This window comes from Gobio gobio (genome assembly GCF_949357685.1).
Source record: "Gobio gobio genome assembly, chromosome: 9".
NCBI classification, from domain to species: domain Eukaryota; kingdom Metazoa; phylum Chordata; class Actinopteri; order Cypriniformes; family Gobionidae; genus Gobio; species Gobio gobio.
The window spans coordinates 34,816,186-34,837,369 of record NC_137115.1 but is presented as its reverse complement, the minus strand read 5'-3'; the positions used below and the strand labels follow the sequence as shown (position 1 = coordinate 34,837,369).

General features: G+C 37.9%; 2 protein-coding genes across 6 annotated transcripts; both read left to right on the top strand.

Moving 5' to 3' along the window:
- The first annotated feature begins 1,891 nt into the window (after positions 1-1,891).
- Positions 1,892-14,143, top strand: bend7 (BEN domain containing 7). Its single transcript, XM_079824763.1, has 10 exons — positions 1,892-2,240; positions 3,919-3,987; positions 4,054-4,329; positions 6,475-6,606; positions 6,686-6,975; positions 8,638-8,863; positions 11,981-12,094; positions 12,325-12,366; positions 12,584-12,622; positions 12,702-14,143. The coding sequence occupies exons 1-10, from the start codon at positions 2,177-2,179 to the stop codon at positions 12,749-12,751; spliced, it is 1,302 nt and encodes a 433-aa protein (XP_079680889.1). The 5' UTR covers positions 1,892-2,176; the 3' UTR covers positions 12,752-14,143.
- Positions 14,144-14,462: 319 nt separating this feature from the next.
- Positions 14,463-21,162, top strand: sephs1 (selenophosphate synthetase 1). Of its 5 annotated transcripts, none has more exons than XM_079825500.1 (9): positions 14,463-14,749; positions 16,135-16,386; positions 17,454-17,557; positions 17,653-17,760; positions 18,594-18,748; positions 18,847-18,937; positions 19,017-19,116; positions 19,198-19,410; positions 20,140-21,162. In XM_079825500.1, exons 2-9 carry the CDS (start codon positions 16,194-16,196, stop codon positions 20,352-20,354), a joined length of 1,179 nt encoding a protein of 392 aa, XP_079681626.1. In that variant the 5' UTR covers positions 14,463-14,749; positions 16,135-16,193; the 3' UTR covers positions 20,355-21,162. The 5 variants fall into 5 exon arrangements, with proteins under 5 accessions (XP_079681626.1, XP_079681630.1, XP_079681629.1 ...); XM_079825504.1 differs by having other exon boundaries at positions 14,715-14,749; positions 16,194-16,386; XM_079825503.1 differs by having other exon boundaries at positions 14,743-14,822.
- Positions 21,163-21,184: the final 22 nt, after the last annotated feature.

Genomic DNA, 21,184 nt, shown 5'->3' with positions numbered 1-21,184 from the left:
CTGCAAAGGCCTTTAAATGGTCTCTCGTTCTGTAGGCTACACAATCATGGGGAAGACTGCTGACTTGACAGTTGTCCAAAAGACGACCATTGACACTTTGCACAAGGAGGGCAAGACACAAATAGAGTCAGTGCTTCAAGAACCACCACGCACAGACGTATGCAAGACATGGGTTTCAGCTGTCGCATTCCTTGTGTCAAGCCACTCTTGAACAACAGACAGCGTCAGAAGCGTCTCGCCTGGGCTAAAGACAAAAAGGACTGGACTGCTGCTGAGTGGTCCAAAGTTATGTTCTCTGATCAAAGTCAATTTTGCATTTCCTTTGGAAATCAGGGTCCCAGAGTCTGGAGGAAGAATGGAGAGGCACACAATCCACGTTGCTTGAGGTCCAGTGTAAAGTTTCCACGTGATGGTTTGGGGTGCCATGTCATCTGCTGGTGTTGGTCCACTGTGTTTTCTGAGGTCCAAGGTCAACGCCGCCGTATACCAGGAAGTTTTAGAGCACTTCATGCTTCCTGCTGCTGACCAACTTTATGGAGATGCAGATTTCATTTTCCAACAGGACTTGGCACCTGCACACAGTGCCAAAGCAACCAGTATCTGGTTTAAGGACCATGGTATCCCTGTTCTTAATTGGCCAGCAAACTCGCCTGACCAAAACCCCATAGAAAATCTATGGGCTATTGGGAAGAGGAAGATGCGATATGCCAGACCCAACAATGCAGAAGAGCTGAAGGCCACTATCAGAGCAACCTGGGCTCTCATAACACCTGAGCAGAGCCACAGACTGATCGACTCCATGCCACGCTGCATTGCTGCAGTAATTCAGGCAAAAGGAGCCCCAACTAAGTATTGCGTGCTGTACATGCTCATACTTTTCATGTTCATACTTTTCAGTTGGCCAAGATTTCTAAAAAATTCTTTCTTTGTATTGGTCTTAAGTAATATTAGAATTTTCTGAGATACTGAATTTGGGATTTTCCTTAGTTGTCAGTTATAATCATCAAAATTAAAAGAAATAAACATTTGAAATATATCAGTCTGTGTGTAATGAATGAATGTAATATACAAGTTTCACTTTTTGAATGGAATTAGTGAAATAAATAATCTTTTTGATGATATTCAAATTATATGACCAGCACATCTATATATATATATATATATATACACATACATAAAATATGTCATCTAAAATAAATAATTAAACTATATATATATATTAACTTTGAATGTTGGATATATTTTTGTAATTTATTTGTTCATATATTTATATATTTATTAATATATTTAACATTCAAAGTTAATATATATATATATTATATATATACTTATATTGCTAGTTAATTAACTTATAATAATATTATATTATATATATACTTATATTGCTAGTTAATTAACTTATAATATTATATATATGTCACCTTAAATAAATAACTAAACTATAAATATATATATATATATATATAATGTATTAATATATTTATTTATATATTTAACATTCAAAGTTAATATAATATATATATATTGCTCGTTAATTAAACAACAATTGTTCAATATAGCTTATGGTGATAATTTTAAATCGATACATTTTAGGCTCCTTTATGTTTTAAATTAAAATATTGAATATATTCGTATATTTTTTTCTTTGTTGTCTATTATCTCTCATTCATTAGCTATTTGTATAAACAAATATAATATATATAGCCTATATAAAAAAGAAAAAAGTTCACTTTTTCCACGCATTGCTCTTTTGTGAGAGTATAATCACAGACTGACAAAACTGAAAGTTTCTTCAACAGAATTCCAGTGACTGTGTCGTTTTCCTCCAGTCTGTCTAAGTCTGGACCATCATATTTGCGCCCCAAAAATATTAGCGACCATCAGGTGGCGCAAAGGAATAGACGTGACGAATTCTGAAAGAATTAAGAGGTTTATTTATTTACATCATAAACGAGCAGACCCACAGGAGAATGTAAACGCGTCTTGTCCATCCTCCTCCTCCTCCTCCTCCTCACCACCATCATCATCATCAGTCCAGAGAGACGCGCGATTATTATTAAAGCTCAGGTTCGCTTCACTCATCATCAGCTGGACTTAATGAGTTTGTCAGTGATTAAAGAGCCTGTGTGCTGATGAGCTGGGCTGGATTCTGCCGCTTCACCGCTCTGCCCTTAAAATGGAGTTTGTGGAGAGGAAGCGGAGCAGGAAATCTCAGAGCTTTAAACTGGTGAATGATGCAGGTAAGCGGACATTCAGTCCTGTGAGACGACAGCAGACAATAGAGCCCATCGGAGGCGTTACGTCAGCACTCTGGAATGCACCTGTGTGAGAATCTATCATTCCCTCATTGTCCTGCTCTCGCTTCATCACAATGTCAGGCGCTTCATTCTGTTTGAGTCATTGGGATTCTTTGTTAGATTTAATCGCGTGTTTTTCAGCAGCGTTCATAGTCAAATATAGTCGTCTTCTGATGCATTTAGTCTGTCCATGTGCTCTTCTTCAAGCGTGATAGAATATAATACAGGTCTGTGTGCTGCGTGAATGTGATGATGGTCTGGATGAAGCTCTTCACAGTCACGCAGCTACAGGTGGTCCTGCAGCATCACTTCATCACATCTGCACCGCACATACGTCACGCATACAGCTGCTGTGACGAGTGACATCACAGCCTGCTGCACTTAATCTAAAACTATTTAAGACGTTTTAATCCTACATGCACTTTTTTAACAGCTAATACAACCTTTTTGTGTTTTGGTTTTATTTAAATGAATTTACTGTAGGACTTGCTGAAATGCCACTTTCTGTTGAAATTGATTTTTTTGTTTTCATGTTTAATGTCCTAGAGAACTCAATGTTTTATGTGAATGCTTTTATTTTCCCTTGTTCATTAAATTTGTTTGATCTCTGATCTAAACTCAGCTGTATCATAACATTGTGATATATATAACAAATTTGTATTTTATACCATTCATGTACAGTATATCATTTATTTTCACTTTGTGTGATGTTTATTCTCAGCTCTGTATGAATGGGAGATGGATGAAACAAACCAATAATAAAAATAAAACTTAAAAATCGAAATAATTGCGCTTATATAGTGTGTATACCAGCCAGATAGATTTATGTCAATTTTCATTGCATGTTTATGATATTACACTCTAAAAAAAATGCTGGGTTATAAATAACCCAAGTTGGGTTGAAAATGGACTAACCCAGCAATTGGGTTGTTTTAACAAAGCATTTGGGTTGTTTTAAGCAAACATTTAACCCAACCGCTGGGTTAAAACAATCCAATTGCTGGGTTAGTCCATTTTCAACCCAACTTGGGTTATATTAAACCCAGCATTTTTTAGAGTGTATTTTCATATATATTTATGCATATCTGTTATGTATAGCTGTGGACCCCAAATTTTGGCCATTAATCAAATTTGAAATTTAGTTTACAGTCAGATAGATAGATGGATGGATGGATGGATGGATGGATGGATGGACTCTTAAAAAAAAGCTGGGTTAAAAACAACCCAAGTTGGGTTAAAAATGGACAAACCCAGCGCTTGAGATAAATATTTGTCCAATATGCTGGGCAGTTTTATTTAACCCAACTATTGTTTCAAAATTACTATATGGCTGGCTTAAAATTAACCCAAAATAGGTTGGAAATTAAAAATCAGACACATAATTACTAGAGGCAAAAATAATTATCAAAAAGGTGAACATTTATTAAGAAGCAATTTAATAAATGTTTATTTTTTTAATAACCCAACCGCTGGGTTAAAACAACCCAAATGCTGGGTTTGTAAATTTTCAACCCAACTTGGGTTGTTTTTAACGCAGCTATTTTTTGTGTGTAAATAGATAATAGTAAAAAAAAAACAATAATAAAAGTCTAAAACAAAAACTCTTCTCTGATTCATTTAGACTTTAGCCATGAAATGGATGATGTAGACCAGAATGACACTGAGGGAGAAGCAGCTTCTGAGAGTGAAGGTAGCTATCGTTCATCACATACTTCATGACTGTGTTCAGGCTCTGTGTGTTAACTGTGTCTCTCAGTCTGGTTAGGTGATGAAGGGATGGAGATAAAGAAACAGATAACAGGCATGATGCGCTTGCTGAGTGACAAGACAGGACGAGTGTACCAGCGAGTTGGACGAGAGGGAGAAACCCTGAAACAAGAGCCTCAGGAAGAGGCTCTCAGCCTGCCCGTGGCACAGAGCCCGGCCCCTGAACATCTCCAGGACGGCTGGAGCTCAGTCCAGCCTCTGACTCACGGGCAGTACGGCACACGCTCCAAAACCCAGAGGATACTGAACCACTTGAAAGCTAATGGTGAGTCTCTAAGTAATGCAGAGATTTTGTAATCTTCAGAAGATTTGTTTGAGCAAAATCAATGTCAAATGCAAAACCAAGCCATGTTTAGGTATGTATATTACACGATGATATTTATAGTGGCCCCAAAAAGTATTTGGACAGGGATAGTTCACCCAAAAATAAAAATGTTGTCATCATTTACTGACCCTCATTTTGAAGAATGTTGGTAACCAGACAGTTGTTGAGCCATAGTATTTTTTTCCCACACGGATGGATCTCTACCTCTTGCAATAATATAAAACTCTCCCGATATTAGAGTAACAATTACAGAAGAATAAAATAAAGCATATTCTGTTACCTTTTGGAGCTTGGAAGGGTTCAGTTTGAGCAGATGTTCTATACCATCATCACTGTCCTAATCAGAGCTAATTTCCAAGTACATTCAGCATTCGCCATCTCAAACATATTCTCAAAAAATAATATTTTCAACATCTTCAAAATCAATATTTTGATCGCTGACAGCTTCTTCACCAGATCCACCATTAATTGACAGTGAAACTAATATTTGACTGCGTTCAGTTCTTGCTCTGCAGTAAATCACTGAGACATTTCAAGTTTTGCTGATGAAACTTCCTATTTTTTTGTTTTCTGCCTGCGGTAACTATGAGTGAAACGTCACTTCATCATTGTGTATCAGACATTACCACGTTGTGGAATAAAGGTCAATTGCACTTTTTCAGTCATCAAAGATTCAATTATTGTTGTGCAGAAAAAAAATATATGTATGTGTTTAAGGGTTAAAATGTCTTTTGTGTTCAATAGAATAAAGTAACTCATTTGAAACAACTTGAGGGTCAGTAAATATGACAAATCTTTCATTTTGGGTAAACTATCCCTTTAAAGTTACACATAAAAATGTATGAATTTCATTGCATCGTGAATTTCAATGATCAAAAAAAGGTGGCATTTATTTTAAATATTTATTTATTTATTTACTAGCACATTTTCAGGCAAACTTATCACAGTAAAAAGAAGTTTGCTTTAAATTATAACATTTACATGTATGCATTTAGCAGACATTTTTATCAAAAGCAACTTGCATTGCATTCAAGGTAAACATTTTATTAGTTCATGCACTGCCTGGGAATTCAAAATTAAGAAAAAAAGAATACTTTGTGGATGTCAAGGGTTAATATAATGACCAACACTTGTGGTTACTTCATGTAGAAAACTGAAGTTGGCATTATGCTTCTTCTTAAAGGGATAGTTCACCCTGAAATGAAAATGAAGTCATCTTTTACTCACCCTGCTGTTGTTTCAATGCCCTATGTCCTTCTATCTTTTTTGTACCTCAAAAGCAGAAATTTTAAAAATAGTCCTATACGCGCTCCTTCCTATAATGGCAGTGAATAGCGACCAGGCTAAAACATTACAAAAAATATACAAAAGTATCACGCAATGATACAGTGCGCCATATATGGAAAGTGTTCAGGAGGCATACTATAAGATTTTGTGAGAAAGAAACTTTAGTATTTTGACTTAATAATACGGTTACTTTCTTGCAAAACCTTATAGTATGCCTCCTGAACACTTTCCATATATGGCATGCGTCTCACTGTATCATTGCTTGATACTTTTGCATAATTTTTGTTATGTTTTAGCCTGGTCGCCATTCACTGCCATTATAGGAAGGAGCGCGTGCAGGACTCATTTTTGAATTTCTGCTTTTGAGGTCCGAAAAAGATAGAAGGACATACGGCATTGGAACAACAACAGGGTGAGTGAAAGATGTCTTTATTTTCATTTCAGGGTGAACTATCCCTTTAGTGACTTCAGATAGGAAAACAGGAAGATATTACATGAACCCCCTTTGGGATTCTTTCCAGGGCAAGTTGTATTATGTGACTGTTGGCTACAGAAAGATGAACTGTCTGGCACCGCAGCAGCAAGTGTCTAGACAGCTTTGGATAACACAGCAAACACGTAATGTCTTTCTTCTGTACACACAAAAAGACACAATAACTCCTTCACTTGTCAGTATGGCGCACCCACACTGGAGTCAGCAAGTCAGGTGGCTTTTGTGCCGGGTGCTTGGAGCCTCTGGGTGTTAGACATCCTCAGTGATGGCCGTTGTGTTGGCGATGCATCTGTGTTCTGATTCAGACATGGCCTTGCCCCCTGCGCCTGCTGCCATGGCAACTGAGCCCAGCTGCTGTATGTGTAACTGCAAGAGCACCCTGCAGGCCATTCTGCTGGAGTTACGTACCATGAGGAAACTAATCCAGACTCAGAGAGGTAAATCATACATAACCACCCTCAAATTCATCTGAACGCACATACAGCTGCATTGACTTGTGTTGTGCTTTATTCTCAGGGACCCAGGACAAACCGGGCTCCCAGGTCTCGCTTTCCTCGTCCCGAGCCTCCATCTCCAGGAGGAGGACTCGAAAGAGAAGGCCAGGTCACAGAGTGTCACTTCTGGCCACGGCCACTAAAAAAAGCACACCTCCGTCGCAACCTGCTGAGGTTGATACTGTCAATGAGTGTAATCAGTCCAGAGAGGACATGCCTTCCACAGTGGCAACATTTATCCCAGATCCCATTCCCAGTGTGAAGACACCTCCCTCTCACTACAGCGTCACCAGAGGCCAAAGCACCACAGAGGTACACCACTGGGAATACGTTACTTGTAATGTAATATAATATAATATAATATAATATAATATAATATAATATAATATAATATAATATAATATAATATAATATAATATAATATAATATAATATAATATAATATAATATAATATAATATAATATAATATAATATAATATAATATAATAACACACTTCAAGAAGGCTAAGGGCCCTATTTTAACGATCTGAGCAATGGTCTGAAGCGCATGGCGCAGGTGCACTAAGGGCATGTCCGAATCCACTTTTGCCACTTTAACGACGGAAAAAAATGGTCTGTGGGCCAGGCGCATAGTCCAAAAGGGTTGAACCTAGTCTCTTAATGAGTCATGGGTGTGTTTTGGGGGTAACATGCAATAAACCAATCAGAGTCTCGTCTCCCATTCCCTTTAAAAGCTAGTTGCGCCTGCTCCATATTTACATGCCAGAATTTGCGAGCGGAACAACTGAACGCTTCTCCAGAGAGGAATACTTTTATTTTTAATATTTAAAAATGTTTGTGTGCTGCTGTGCGTCCCTGTGTGTGTAATAAGCCGAGTGTATGTGCGTTGTGCACCCGCCTATAGGCGCATATTACTAACGTGCCCTTTAATGTGTGTAGTATGAATGTAATCTGGACAAACTACCAGCCTACCAGCGTCAATTACGTCGCTTCACTGTCATTCATAAATCCTCTCCCGTGGCCTCATGGGATAGTTAAGTGTCAATGCACAATTCAGAATCAGAATCAGAATTCAGTCATCCAGTACTTTTTGCCTACTCTTTATTGTATACTATGAATTCAGACACACTTCTTTTGTCACATACTGTTTTTCGCCTACTATATAGTAGGGAAGTATGCGATTTCGGATGCAGCTACTGTCTCTATATGAAAGACTTATTGAATCACTTTCTTAGTCGATTCATTCAAACACAGGGATTAATTAAAAAACCAAACACAATATTGTTGTTTGATTCTGCTGTGGTTTTGTTTAAAACCGTTTTTGTTGGCAGGACAAGAGCAGAATTGGCAATCTAAAATCTAAGATATTCATCAACATTATGTTCTTGTTTATTTTTTTTTTTTTTTTTTTAATATAATTTTAATCAAATATATTATTATGAAAGTTATACCTAATATGTATATATTAAACATGTATTTTGCATGATTTCAATTTTTTAAAATTAAATATTATGAATTATGCTGGAAAGCATCTCTCAAATTTTCTTCAGAAAATATAATTTAGTTCTTAGACTCTGAATTCAATTGTACGTTTCACTTTTTTCACTTGTTTTTAAAGAAGGACCCAGCTATTTAGTTATTTACTTGCCAAACCACATTTTTACTCTTGGCAAGTTTTTATTTTGGACCATGTTTGCACCCATTAGATTAATGGCCATGTCTTTCTATAAATGCTATAGAAAATGAAGGGATGAGTGCATAAGTATGGTTTTACAATTCTCTAGGCTATTTGTTTATTCTGACAAGTGTGTGTATAAGTGAGTATAAGTAATGTATGCGTATAGAAATGATTGTTTTTTACTATATATCTTCTATTTTGGTCTCAGCCGACTAAAGGTGCAAATGTGGAATGATTACAGTGTATGAGTGTGTATTAATTTCTTAATTAATATCCCGCCCGTCTGTCTCTCCCAGCCGGAGGTGCAGTTGGCCGAGGATTATGACGTATTTATTCCTAAAGCACAGTTGGACTCTATCTTACTGAACTACACACGTTCTGGCAGCCTGCTCTTCAGGAAACTGGTGTGTGCGTTCTTTGATGACACCACGCTGGCAAACTCACTGCCCAACGGCAAGAGGAAGAGAGGTCTGAATGACACCAGGAAAGGACTCGATCAAAACATAGTTGGAGCTATTAAAGGTGTGTGAAAATAAATCATTTACTCAACATCAGTTTAGACGAGATCATTATGATGAATTTATACGGTAGCTCCAAAAAAATGTGTATTTTCGACACTTAAGCCTTAAAAATGTAATTGAATTAGATAATTCAATATCAAACCATGTGGTGCACACGTTTGTTTTAAGTGATACAACTTCTAATACAATTTTCAAAATGACACCTGTAGTTACTCTACTAGCACTTTTGTGTGAACTGACGTCATAAATACACTAAAATCACTGTCAGACCTACAAAAATGGTTAAATATATATTCATTTTCATTTACCGGCCACTTCCCAGCAAGCAATTCTGCATTTAAAAGACATCGAATGGCCCTCCAAACACAGCCCTGACATCTAGGCTAAAACAAGGCAAAATTTGGGCTGTCAGAGAAAATGTAATGGACGTCTAACCATAGCACAAGAATAGACTAGAAACGAAACCAAACACCTTGTAATCACTGTTGACTTTGCTTACATAATGGAATATCATACATCTCACAAGTTATTTTGGCAAAAACATCCAAATTCAAAATTGTTTTGGCTAGAAGTGGGTTACTCATAGTCAGACTCTATCGGGTCTATAGTTAACCGTGAAATGACAGCTATTGCTTGCTGGGTTTATTAGATACACCTTGCTAGCGGTTTAGACTCCCTTTTGCCTTCAGAACTGCCTTAATTCTTCGTGGCATAGATTCAACAAGGTGCTGGAAACAGTCCTCAGAAATTTTGTTCTATTTGGGCATGATAGCATCACACGGCTGCTGCAGATTTGTTGGCTGCACATCCATGATGCGAATCTCCTGTTCCACCACATCTCAAAGGTGCTCTATTGGATTGAGATCTGGTGACTGTGGAGGCCATTTGAGTATAGTCAACTCATTGTCATGTTCAACAAATTGAGGTGATTTGAGCTTTGTAGCCATCAGAAGAGGGGTACGCTGTGCTCATGAAGAGATGGACATGGTCAGCAACAATACTCAGGTAGGCTATGCCGTTCAAACGATGCTACTAAAGGCCCAAAGTGTGCCAAGAAAATATCCCCCATTACACCACCAGCAGCCTGAACTGTTGATACAAGGCAGGATGGATCCATGCTTTCATATTGTTTATGCCAAATTCTGACCCTACCATCTGAATGTAGCAACAGAAATTGAGACTCATCAGACCAGGCAATGTTTTTCCAAATTATCTATTGTCCAATATCCTCAGTTTCCTGTTTTAAGCTGACAGGAGTGGCACCTGGTGTGGTCTTCTGCTGCTATAGCCCATCTGACGTGTTGTGCATTCAGAGATGCTCTTCGGCATACCTTGGTTGTAACGTATGACTTTCAGTTAATGTTGACTTTCTGTCAGCTCAGCAGATTGTCTTGACTATGTCTACATGCCTAAATGCTTTGAGTTGCTACCATGTGATTAGCTGATTAAATATTTGCATTAATGAGCAGTTGAACAGGCGTACCTAATAAAGTGGCCTGTGAGTGTATGTATGCATGTATGTACAGTGGAGAGAACAAGTATTTGATACACTGCCAATTTTGCAGGTTTGCCCACTTACAAAGCATGTAGAAGTCTGTAATATTTATCAGGTACTCTTCAACTGTGAGTGACGGAATCTAAAACAAAAATCCAGAAAATCACATTGTATGATTTTTAAGTCATTAATTTGCATTTTATTGCATGACGTAACTATTTGATACATCAGAAAAGCAGAACTTAATATTTGGTACAGAAACCTTTGTTTGCAATTACAGAGATCATCAGTTTCCTGTAGTCCTTGACCAGGTTTGCACACACTGCAGCAGAGATTTTAGCCCACTCCTCCATACAGACCTTCTCCAGATCCTTCAGGTTTCGGGGCTGTCGCTGGGCAATACAGACTTTCAGCTCCCTCCAAAGATTTTCTATTGGGTTCAGGTCTGGAGACTGGCTAGGCCACTCCAGGACCTTGAGATGCTTCTTACGGACCCACTTCTTAGTTGCCCTGGCTGTGTGTTTCGGGTCGTTGTCATGCTGGAAGACCCAGCCACAACCCTTCTTCAATGCTCTAACTGAGGGAAGGAGGTTGTTGGCCAAGATCTCGCGATACATGGCCCCATCATCCTCCCTTCAATACGGTGCAGTCATCCTGTCCCCTTTGCAGTAAAGCATCTCCAAAGAATGATGTTTCCACCTCCATGCTTCACGGTTGGGATGGTGTTCTTGGGGTTGTACTCGTCCTTCTTCTTCCTCCAAACAAGGCGAGTGGAGTTTAGACCAAAAAGCTCTATTTTTGTCTCATCAGACCACATGACCTTCTCCCATTCCTCCTCTGGATCATCCAGATGGTCATTGGCAAACTTCAGATGGGCCTGGACATGCGCTGGCTTGAGCAGGGGGGCCTTGCGTGCGCTGCAGGATTTTAATCCATGACGGCGTAGGGTGTTAGTAATGGTTTTCTTTGAGACTGTGGTCCCAGCTCTCTTTCGGTCATTGACCAGGTCCTGCCGTGTAGTTCTGGGCTGATCCCTCACCTTCCTCATGATCCCTGATGCCCCACGAGGTGAGATCTTGCATGGTGCCCCAGACCGAGGGAGATTGACATAATCTTGAACTTCTTCCATTTTCTAATAAAATGATTGCGCCAAGAGTTGTTGCCTTCTCACCAAGCTGCTTGCCTATTGTCCTGTAGCCCATCCCTTCCTTGTGCAGGTCTACAATTTTATCCCTGATGTCCTTACACAGCTGTCTGGTCTTGGCCATTGTGGAGAGGTTGGAGTCTGTTTGATTGAGTGTGTGGACAGGTGTGTTTTATACAGGTAATGAGTTCAAACAGGTGCAGTTAATACAGGTAATGAGTGGAGAACAGGAGGGCTTCTTAAAGAAAAACTAACAGGTCTGTGAGAGCCGGAATTCTTACTGGTTGGTAGGTAATCAAATACTTATGTCATGCAATAAAATGCAAATTAATTATTTAAAAATCATACAATGGATTCTGGATTTTTGTTTTAGATTTCGTCACTCACAGTTGAAGTGTATCTCCACTGTATATAAAATCTGTAATAAAATGTGTATATATAATCTTTTAAATCTGTAATTTTTTTTTCTGTGTGTATAGTTTTCACAGAAAAGTATTGCACTGCCAATGGAATTGAGAAGCTTCCTGGCCCTAGAGACTGGGTCCAGATTCTGCAAGACCAGATTAAACTTGCCCGTCGACGCTTAAAAAGAGGTGAGAACGTAAGAAAGAGAAATAGATGGCATGAGACATTAATAAGATAGGGCAAGTGAAAAAAGAGAGATAGCTGGTACCAAGGATTTAAAGTTGTAACAGTGCTGCTGCTTCATGATTGATGGTTTGCTAGTTGAGTGCTATTAAAATAATGAATTGATCATTTAGAAAGTTAATTTATCGAACACTTCTTCATTGTTATCATTTATTTTATTTTTAATGATTTGCAGCAGAGACGACCTCAGACAGTAGTGATATTCAGCACAAAACAGGTACTCTGACACATTGACCCAAACCCACACACTCTGCATGAATGAAAGCACTTAAGATTGAGTGTCCTTCACCTCACAATATCCCATCATTCTTTGCTAAATGGTTTATTAGACTAGTTATGTCCATGACTTGAAGATCCTCTAAATAATACGCTTTATGGAAAAACTCCCACTTTATTCCCACTAGTATTGTATCATCTTTATTCCTATTTTTCAGAGAAAACTGTCGATAAAGTGGAAACTGTGATGCAAAATGGTATGGCAATGCACACCTTTAACATCTCAATCTCAAAAAGTGCCATTGTTCTTTAGTAACCCTTTCTTCTGTTCCGCAGGTGCTGTTTATGAGAGAACAGAATGTCTAGTTGCTATGGACACTGCCTGAGAAAAGATTGTTTTCAACCAAATGCAATCTCCGACCCCCGCAAAGAAGTCATTTTTAATAGTTTTGTCCGTCTAGACCAGGGTTCTTCAAATCCGGAGGGCCACAACCCTGCAGAGTTTAGCTAAAACCCTGATCAAATTTGCCTACCTGTGATTCTGAAGACCTTGATTAGCTTGCTAATGTGTGTTTGATCAGGGCATTGGCCCTCCAGGGCAAGATTTGAGGACCCCTGGTTTGTAGCACATGTCTACAGATATGGCTTTGAAATGGTCAGCTGTGTAACAGACAGAAAGTTTGTGAGGAAAGAAAGCACAACATTTGGCTGATCAGTAGGACCTCTGCTGGCATTCCTGACAACTATGGACACACTTTTGTAACACAAGTAGGCCTACTCTCATTTAATCATTTTAAAGTGGGTCGTCCCAGATGTCACTAGTTGTCTTCTATGAATATATGGATGTGTTAGTAGTTTTTCAGCTTCATCCAAATGCTTCACCAACAAATATCAGCAGAACTGCTGAAAAAAACATGACTGTGCCTTTTAATTCACTCTGCCATGCCAAGCAACAATCTGATGTCATTTCATGGTTGTGCTGTTTATTGACACTTTCTGGTGAAATCTGTTGCATTATATTAATATAGTACTTAATGTCACATTTTCTGCACATAGTCTTACCAATGTGTCGTTGGCTATATAATCTGGCAGACTGGTTATGCAGAAATGTAACTGTTTGACTTCCTGTGTAAGAGGATTTAGTGTCTATTGAATGTGTACAAATGAGTGAATATGTACATTGTCCTGCGTCTGTGTAACAAATGTTTTTTACCTCACGGTCAAAAGCTTGAATAACTATTCATGTTAATATCCGGGTTAAATACTAGTTAGTTCAGCTGTTTGGACAGCATCTGTGGCTCGATTCATGTCTCAGTTTGTAAAAGCAATTCTAAACGCACATACAGAAATGCAGTTACATTGCACATTTGCCCATTAGACATCCACTGTAAGTGCATAACTGCCGCCTCAGACTGATGTTTGCTTTCCTAAACTGAGATATGACTCAAAATGTATGCTGCAGATGCGGTTGATGGCACTTAAGCGTGACTATTCCTTTAAGAGCACAGATATTATGTCTGTTTCTCCTTTTTAACATGCTCGTTTGAAAAAAAAAAACAAAAACAGATAAATCTCAACTTTACATTTATTAGTGGAACGTTGTTTTGTCTGAGACGTCAAATAAATACTATGGCTGTGTCCTAAATGGTTGATCTAAACCTGTTTCAAATGTACTTGTTTCCCCCCACATTACAGTCAAGTGCCCATATTCAAAAATGCATTGTAAAATGTTCTGTAACTAGGCTACTCTGATAAAGAAACAGAAAAAAACAACTCTTAAAGAACAGAAAAAGAGTAACGCATTTTTTTTTTTGACAGATTTTGAAATTGTATATAGGCCTATATTTATTTCATAAAACTGTGAAGATTACAATGGGTATATTTGCATTAGTGGATGTAGAATTAACAAAAACAAAATTAAATGTATATTAAAACATTCATCATAATTAAAGGATGGTTTATTTAGTAACTAAAAATAATACGTATATAAAGCAAAGACACCAATCTGTAAATACTTATAAAACTGGCAAGACCACAGTAAGTTTAAAGGTACAAACTAATGTGGGCATTTTTTGTTGCCACACTCCGATCTGTTTTAAAGGGGAGGTGATTACGTCACGCGGGAAAGAAGGACCCTTCTAGAACTTGGACTTTTTAATTAAAATATCTCCTCGGAACACTCATTAGCTTGAATTGATGTTCGGGCTTAACATATCATCGCCTGAACATTTTAAATCATCTTGTACGCATCATGAAAATGGCGCTGTTCGCCAAGAAATAGTGTATTGAATTCAGTGTCATTCTTTTCAGGCACATTTTCGAGGCGCCCTTTCTGCGCGCGGTGCATTGCGGGAGCGTCGCGTCTCTTGTATCGAGCGAAACCGGTAAGCACAAACTGAACTGCACAATTAAAGGGGAAATGGGGCACGAATATAACTGTGCCACAATGCATTAACTGTGAGGAGAGCTATCTAATTTATTCCAGTAGAAGACATAATCTGCGAAATTTGTGTAAAGTGCACCAAATAATTTTAATTCTTTATTATTACTCTGTTGTGCACACTGCAATCATGGCGCGGGCGCTTTAAGGGTTAATTTTTTCCACCGCCGACATTTTTAGAAACACTTCGGCCGGTTGCTTCTGTTATTAATATGGCTCATTTGACCTCTTAAACGTGTTTTTTTCTAAGCATGCATAAGTTATATTGTATATTAGTTATGTTGAAAAGTGACCGAGCAGCAGGAGGCGTTGAATTGGATCAGCGCGTGCAGCGGCATTAGTGATTCATGAGCGAATTGTTCGTTTGACATGATTCTTTTTCAAATGACTCATTCAAGCCGTTTGAAAGCGCATGTATATATCGTGTCTTTTTGATTCTTTATTATCCTTACATTTATAGATGTAAACCTATGAAGGCAAAATCTTATTTTTCGCTTTAAAAAGACTATTGCTAATTATATAGTTTAAGTAAAAGTTGAAAAAGAAACAATTCTGCAAACTGATTTTTAAAAATATATATTTGAATTGAACTAATTGCACTTATATGTATTTACTGTCTACTGTATTGGTGTCTGAATTGACATTTATAAATGTATATTTGTTGTGCTCAATAAAGAAAAGTTGAGCGGAGACCTTTGGGAACTCTTGGGCGATGGGTAAAAGCGAGTCAAATAAATGTTCCGCTGGTTCATTGAAAAGAACTCTTCAAACGAATCGAATCACTAAAAAGAATCAGTCGCGGATAGAGAGCGCGCGCCACATGAGTGCATTTCGAACTATCTGATCCGAGAGATCACAAAATCAGCATGCGGCCATATATCTGTACATAAAGATGCATTGCATTATCTGTTTTCAAAGAACTAATTATTTAGCACAGGAAATAAAGTCAAAATAAAGAGCAGAATGAGTTAAATCCGTAAGTTTGAGTGTTTTGTTTTTTATTTATTTACGAGCCGGCATTTTAAAACAGTGAGTGATTCAGAGGGAGGGAAAAACATTGCCATGTAAACAAAGGGGGATGGAGAGTGAATTCAGCTCAGCAAGAGTTTTGAACAGGGCTGATGTTTTTAAAGGGGAGGATCACCTCTGAGCATCAGTGCAAAGACATTTATCCAAAACTGTTGCATTATTTTGATTCATAATTGGGGTAAAATTGTAACATGCAATATGTATTATCATCACTAGTTGTTTGTTTGTTTGAATTCTTTCTTTTAATGTCTTAATTTTGTATGTTTAGCCTACACACTGTAATGCTTCCTTCTTTTTCAGATTGCATTTGCCATAGTGTGAAGGAGGTGTGCGTGCCAGTGACGTTTTGTTTTTTAAAGATGTCGGTGCGGGAATCTTTTAACCCAGAGAGTTATGATCTGGACAAGAACTTCAGACTAACACGCTTCACAGAGCTCAAGGGAACTGGTTGCAAAGTCCCTCAAGATGTGCTCCAGAAACTGCTAGAATCCCTGCAGGAAAACCATTATCAGGAAGATGAGCAGTTCCTCGGGGCTGTAATGCCCAGACTAGGTACATAACCACACACACACACACACACACACACACACACACACACACACACACACACACACACACACACACACTTTAAGTTTTTCATTAGTCTGGCCAGAGAAAAAAAAAAATGCTTAAAGGTATGGTTCTCCAAAAACAGGAACATTTGTTTAGACTTTCACGTAGTTTCTAAACCTTAAATGACAAAACAGAATTTACATTTTTGCATGAATCTTTAAAGGCACAATATGTAAGATATTTGGATTAAAATATCCGAAAACAACTTGAACAATGTTATATATTTTGTTGACTTGTGTACTTACATTATCCCAAATGTTTCCAATAATTAAATCCAGAGAAACAAGCTATTTTAACGTCGCCTATCAATGACATCATACCCTCGTTACCCTCGATTTCTGTTTTTAGTGGAAACCATGGTAACATAAAAGACGCTTTAATGTATTATGTGTTTTATTAGACAGGCGAGCAACTGTTTGAATACATTCATTGACAGAAAACTAATCATTGTTATAGAGCTCAACACAGTTAGTCTTATTGTTTAAATCTCGTTTTCTTGATTTACCGCGAGTACCATGTTTTGCCATGCCTAACATCAATCTAGCTGTGCAGTGTGCAACAAGTGTCTCATAGTAGCTGCCGAGCGAACGCACAGAGAAGCATAATAACATAACTTTCAACACACTCAAATGTATCTAATATGATAAAACAGCGTTGCGTTGCCCCACATCTCATTCAGTCTTTCATTAGCAATCGCTCCAGCGGCCTCATTCCGCTCACATCCTGCTTCATACTACAATAACGTTTATAAATCTTTAATACATTAGCTCATCCATGAATATGATTTCTTCCCGAGTCCCGTCGGATTCTTTTCCACCAGCTGTAGAGGTGAAGACAACAACTCCCATGATTTCACGAAATCAAGGCGTCATCAAGCTACGCGTTTGCTTTGAATAAGCGACCTCTAGCAGCGAAAATTACATATTTTGCCTTTAAGTTTCAACACTGCATAAAACTTCAGTCAAACCATTAACCCTGTTTTAAATAACAATGTTTACTTCCAATAGGCATTGGTATGGACACCTGTGTGATTCCGTTGAGACATGGCGGCTTGTCACTTGTGCAGACCACAGATTATATCTACCCCATAGTGGATGATCCATATATGATGGTAAATACTCACTTTAGAATAACATTAAAGATTAAATGCATCACAGACTGAAAATGTGTCATTACATTATTAACATGAATTCTCTTGGCTTCTAGGGTAGAATTGCTTGTGCCAATGTGCTGAGTGACCTGTACGCCATGGGTGTAACAGAATGCGATAACATGCTGATGCTTCTTGGTGTCAGCAACAAACTCACAGAGAAGGTGAGGCTGAGAAAAAGGTGTATAATTTGCAGTATATTTTGGGGTAAATGTAATACAGCAATAACTGTATAATATTTGGCAAATTTCTAAGGCATCTAAATTATCAACTTTGATGTACATAATGTTTATACCTTTCCTTTTTTTTTTTAAAGCATTTAAAAGGTATTTTAGTATAATTCTAAACCTGAAACCTGTGAATAACTTGATAAGAATAACGTTTACATTGTTAGTAATATTTCAAGATGAACACTTACTGGACTGAAGCAACTTCACAAGGTTTGCTTGATACCCATACTTCATTTTTTAGAAAATTCATGTTACAAACATACATCAGGCTTTTGAGGAACATTTATTTGTACAACTCTTAATAGCCAACAATTATCTTTATCATCACTGTATTGCATTACATTATATGTTTTGCCTGCAGAAAAACTACAGAGGTTTGATCAAACTAAGCATTTAAATACCATATTTAGGATAAATGCATTTAATGTAAGTTGTTTGCTATAGTGTGATTAAAATTGACAAGTGAATAATACTTTTTGGCCATATAAATATCAGCAACTTGCTCAGATTGGGCCTCTGTATAAACTTGGTGTTTTTCCTCATGTGAGCCTCATATTCTGCTATATCATACTATATGAGCCATTCAAAGCCTGATGTATCAAATTAAAAACCTTTTTTAAATGTTTTTTATTTTATTTTTATTTTGTCTAAACTGTTCTATTTCATAAAATTAGATTTTTTTTTACTATTATTTATAGGATTAATAAATGTGGTATTTTTCAGAAAATACAGCTAAACAAAAATCACATGATGTGTGTGTTTTGTAGGAGCGTGATAAGGTCATGCCACTGGTCATCCAGGGTTTTAAGGATGCATCTGAGGAGGCGGGAACCTCCGTTACAGGTGGTCAGACTGTCATAAATCCTTGGATCGTCCTGGGAGGCGTGGCCACAACAGTGTGCCAACCTAATGAGTTCATTATGTAAGTATATCTAATCGTATGTACTCTAGCCAGTTGCTACATGCTCAATTAATAGGTCTGTTCATTCCTGTAATTTTGTGCGTGTGTGCATGTTCTAGGCCAGATAATGCAGTACCAGGGGATGTGCTGGTTCTTACCAAACCACTAGGAACACAAGTGGCAGTCGCAGTGCACCAGTGGCTGGACATTGTGAGTGTTTGACATTTTGTATTTTTATTTTATAGCTTGAATAGAGTCTAACTGCTTGCTATCTTTGTTTCTGTCTCAGCCAGAGAAATGGAATAAGATAAAGTTGGTCGTCACTCAGGAGGATGTTGAACTGGCTTATCAGGAGGCCATGTTAAACATGGCTCGACTCAACAGAACCGGTCAGTACATGGACGCATGAGTGTGGCTCATAAATAGGTTTCCAGCAAACATTTGACTTTTATCTGTCTGTCTCCGTCCAGCTGCCGGGCTGATGCACACCTTCAACGCACACGCAGCGACTGACATCACAGGGTTTGGGATCCTGGGCCACGCACAGAACCTGGCACGGCAGCAGCGTACAGAGGTGTCCTTCGTCATTCACAATTTGCCAGTTCTCGCCAAAATGGCTGCCGTCAGCAAAGCTTGCGGGAACATGTTTGGCCTTATGCACGGCACCTGCCCAGAGACCTCAGGTATAAGATCTGATCTGCAATGAACCTTTTTTATTCTTGTGGCTGCAAAGTGTACCGAGTGTAAAATTTAAATAATTTTACCCATTGTACGTTTTATACATGAAGAAAAAAAAAAATATTATTAAAAATACAACTTAATTTCTAATTTTATATGCCTTTTAAATATAAAAAAGTAATAATAAATTTAAATAATATTAATAAATTTTAGAAATTCTAGAAAATGTAGTTCAAAACCATTTAAAGGTTTGGGGTCGGGAAGATTTTTTTAAATAAGTCTGTACTGCTCACCAAGGCTGCATTTATTTGATTAAAAAAATACAGTAATATTGTGAAATATTACAATTTCAAAACGCTATTTCAGCATTATTACTCCAGTCTTCAGTGTCACATGATCCTTCAGAAATCATTCTAATATGCTGATTTAATGCCCAAGAAACATTTCAGATTTTTGAAACCATGATAAAAAATGTCATAATTCTTTCAAAACAACAGCATATGTAGCATAGTTGTTTCTTCATGTCATAACTTTTTTCTTTTCAGAATTATGTTTAAGCTAAAATGGGAAATTATTTTCAATGTTTAAATGGGGAGGTGAGGGGACAATGTTTTCACTATGGTCTCAGAATCCCACTGTATGTGTATTTTATCCTAGTATTTAAGCTATTACACATTTCACTTGTTGTTGTTTTTAACCTGCAGCAATCTGAATCTTTTTGTCTTTTTCTGTAGGAGGTTTGCTGATTTGTCTTCCACGTGAGCAAGCAGCCCGTTTTTGCGCCGAGATCAAATCTCCCAAGTACGGCGAGGGTCACCAGGCGTGGATCATCGGCATCGTAGAGAAAGGCAACCGCACGGCACGCATCATCGACAAACCCCGCATCATCGAAGTCGCACCGCAGGTGGCCACACAGAATGTCAACACCACCCCAGGAGCCACATCTTAAACCCGAGCGGCCCAAACAGCTAGCGTACTCTAGCCTCATCTGAAAATATATCAGCATAATGATATATAAAACATCTGCCCACCTTGGCCTTCAGGCAGATTCTACATGGACACGGTTATAAAGCAGAAGAACATTTAACGAAGAAAATTCAATTGCCTTTTTATGTGTATAGTTTTCTGTTACATTAACTGACCATGCACCTGTTTGTGAGGCAGCTTCCAAGTAGAACGTATGATAAATAGTATAATTCTTATCTGATACTGTTGATTACTTCCAAATATCTTCTGTTCGCACATCACCTGCGGTTTCATACTTAGCCACGATGTGTTTTAGCCTTTCCTGTTAGTATGCACAACCCATACGGTAGTTCACATCATAATCTTTGCCTCGAACAATAGTTAATGAAGCTGCAGTGACGAGGAAGAGCGTGTCGGGAAAGGATTGCTTTTTTACTTTTGTATTATCCCTCATGCGTCGGATAAAATAACCCTCCCTCACTGTTCGGTGGAAACATTGTTGGACTGAAGGAACCCAAGGTAATACCTCTCTAATAAATCAAGACCTCGTATTCTGGGAAACGCACCCCTGTGTGCCGATGTTTCTCAAAGAATGTGCTAAACGTTGGAGATGCAGTTTGTATTGTATGATATTCACTGTTTCACATGAACATCATTAGTTCTGTTCTGTGGTAGAGCTGTTTTTATATTCTGTACAAAGGTCATACTTTCTTTCCGTCTCTCATATTTGCTAATCGTTACATATATGCCTTGAATCCCCTCCAATAAATCTCAGATCTTTTTTTTTTTAATTCTTGAAAAGATGCGTGTCTG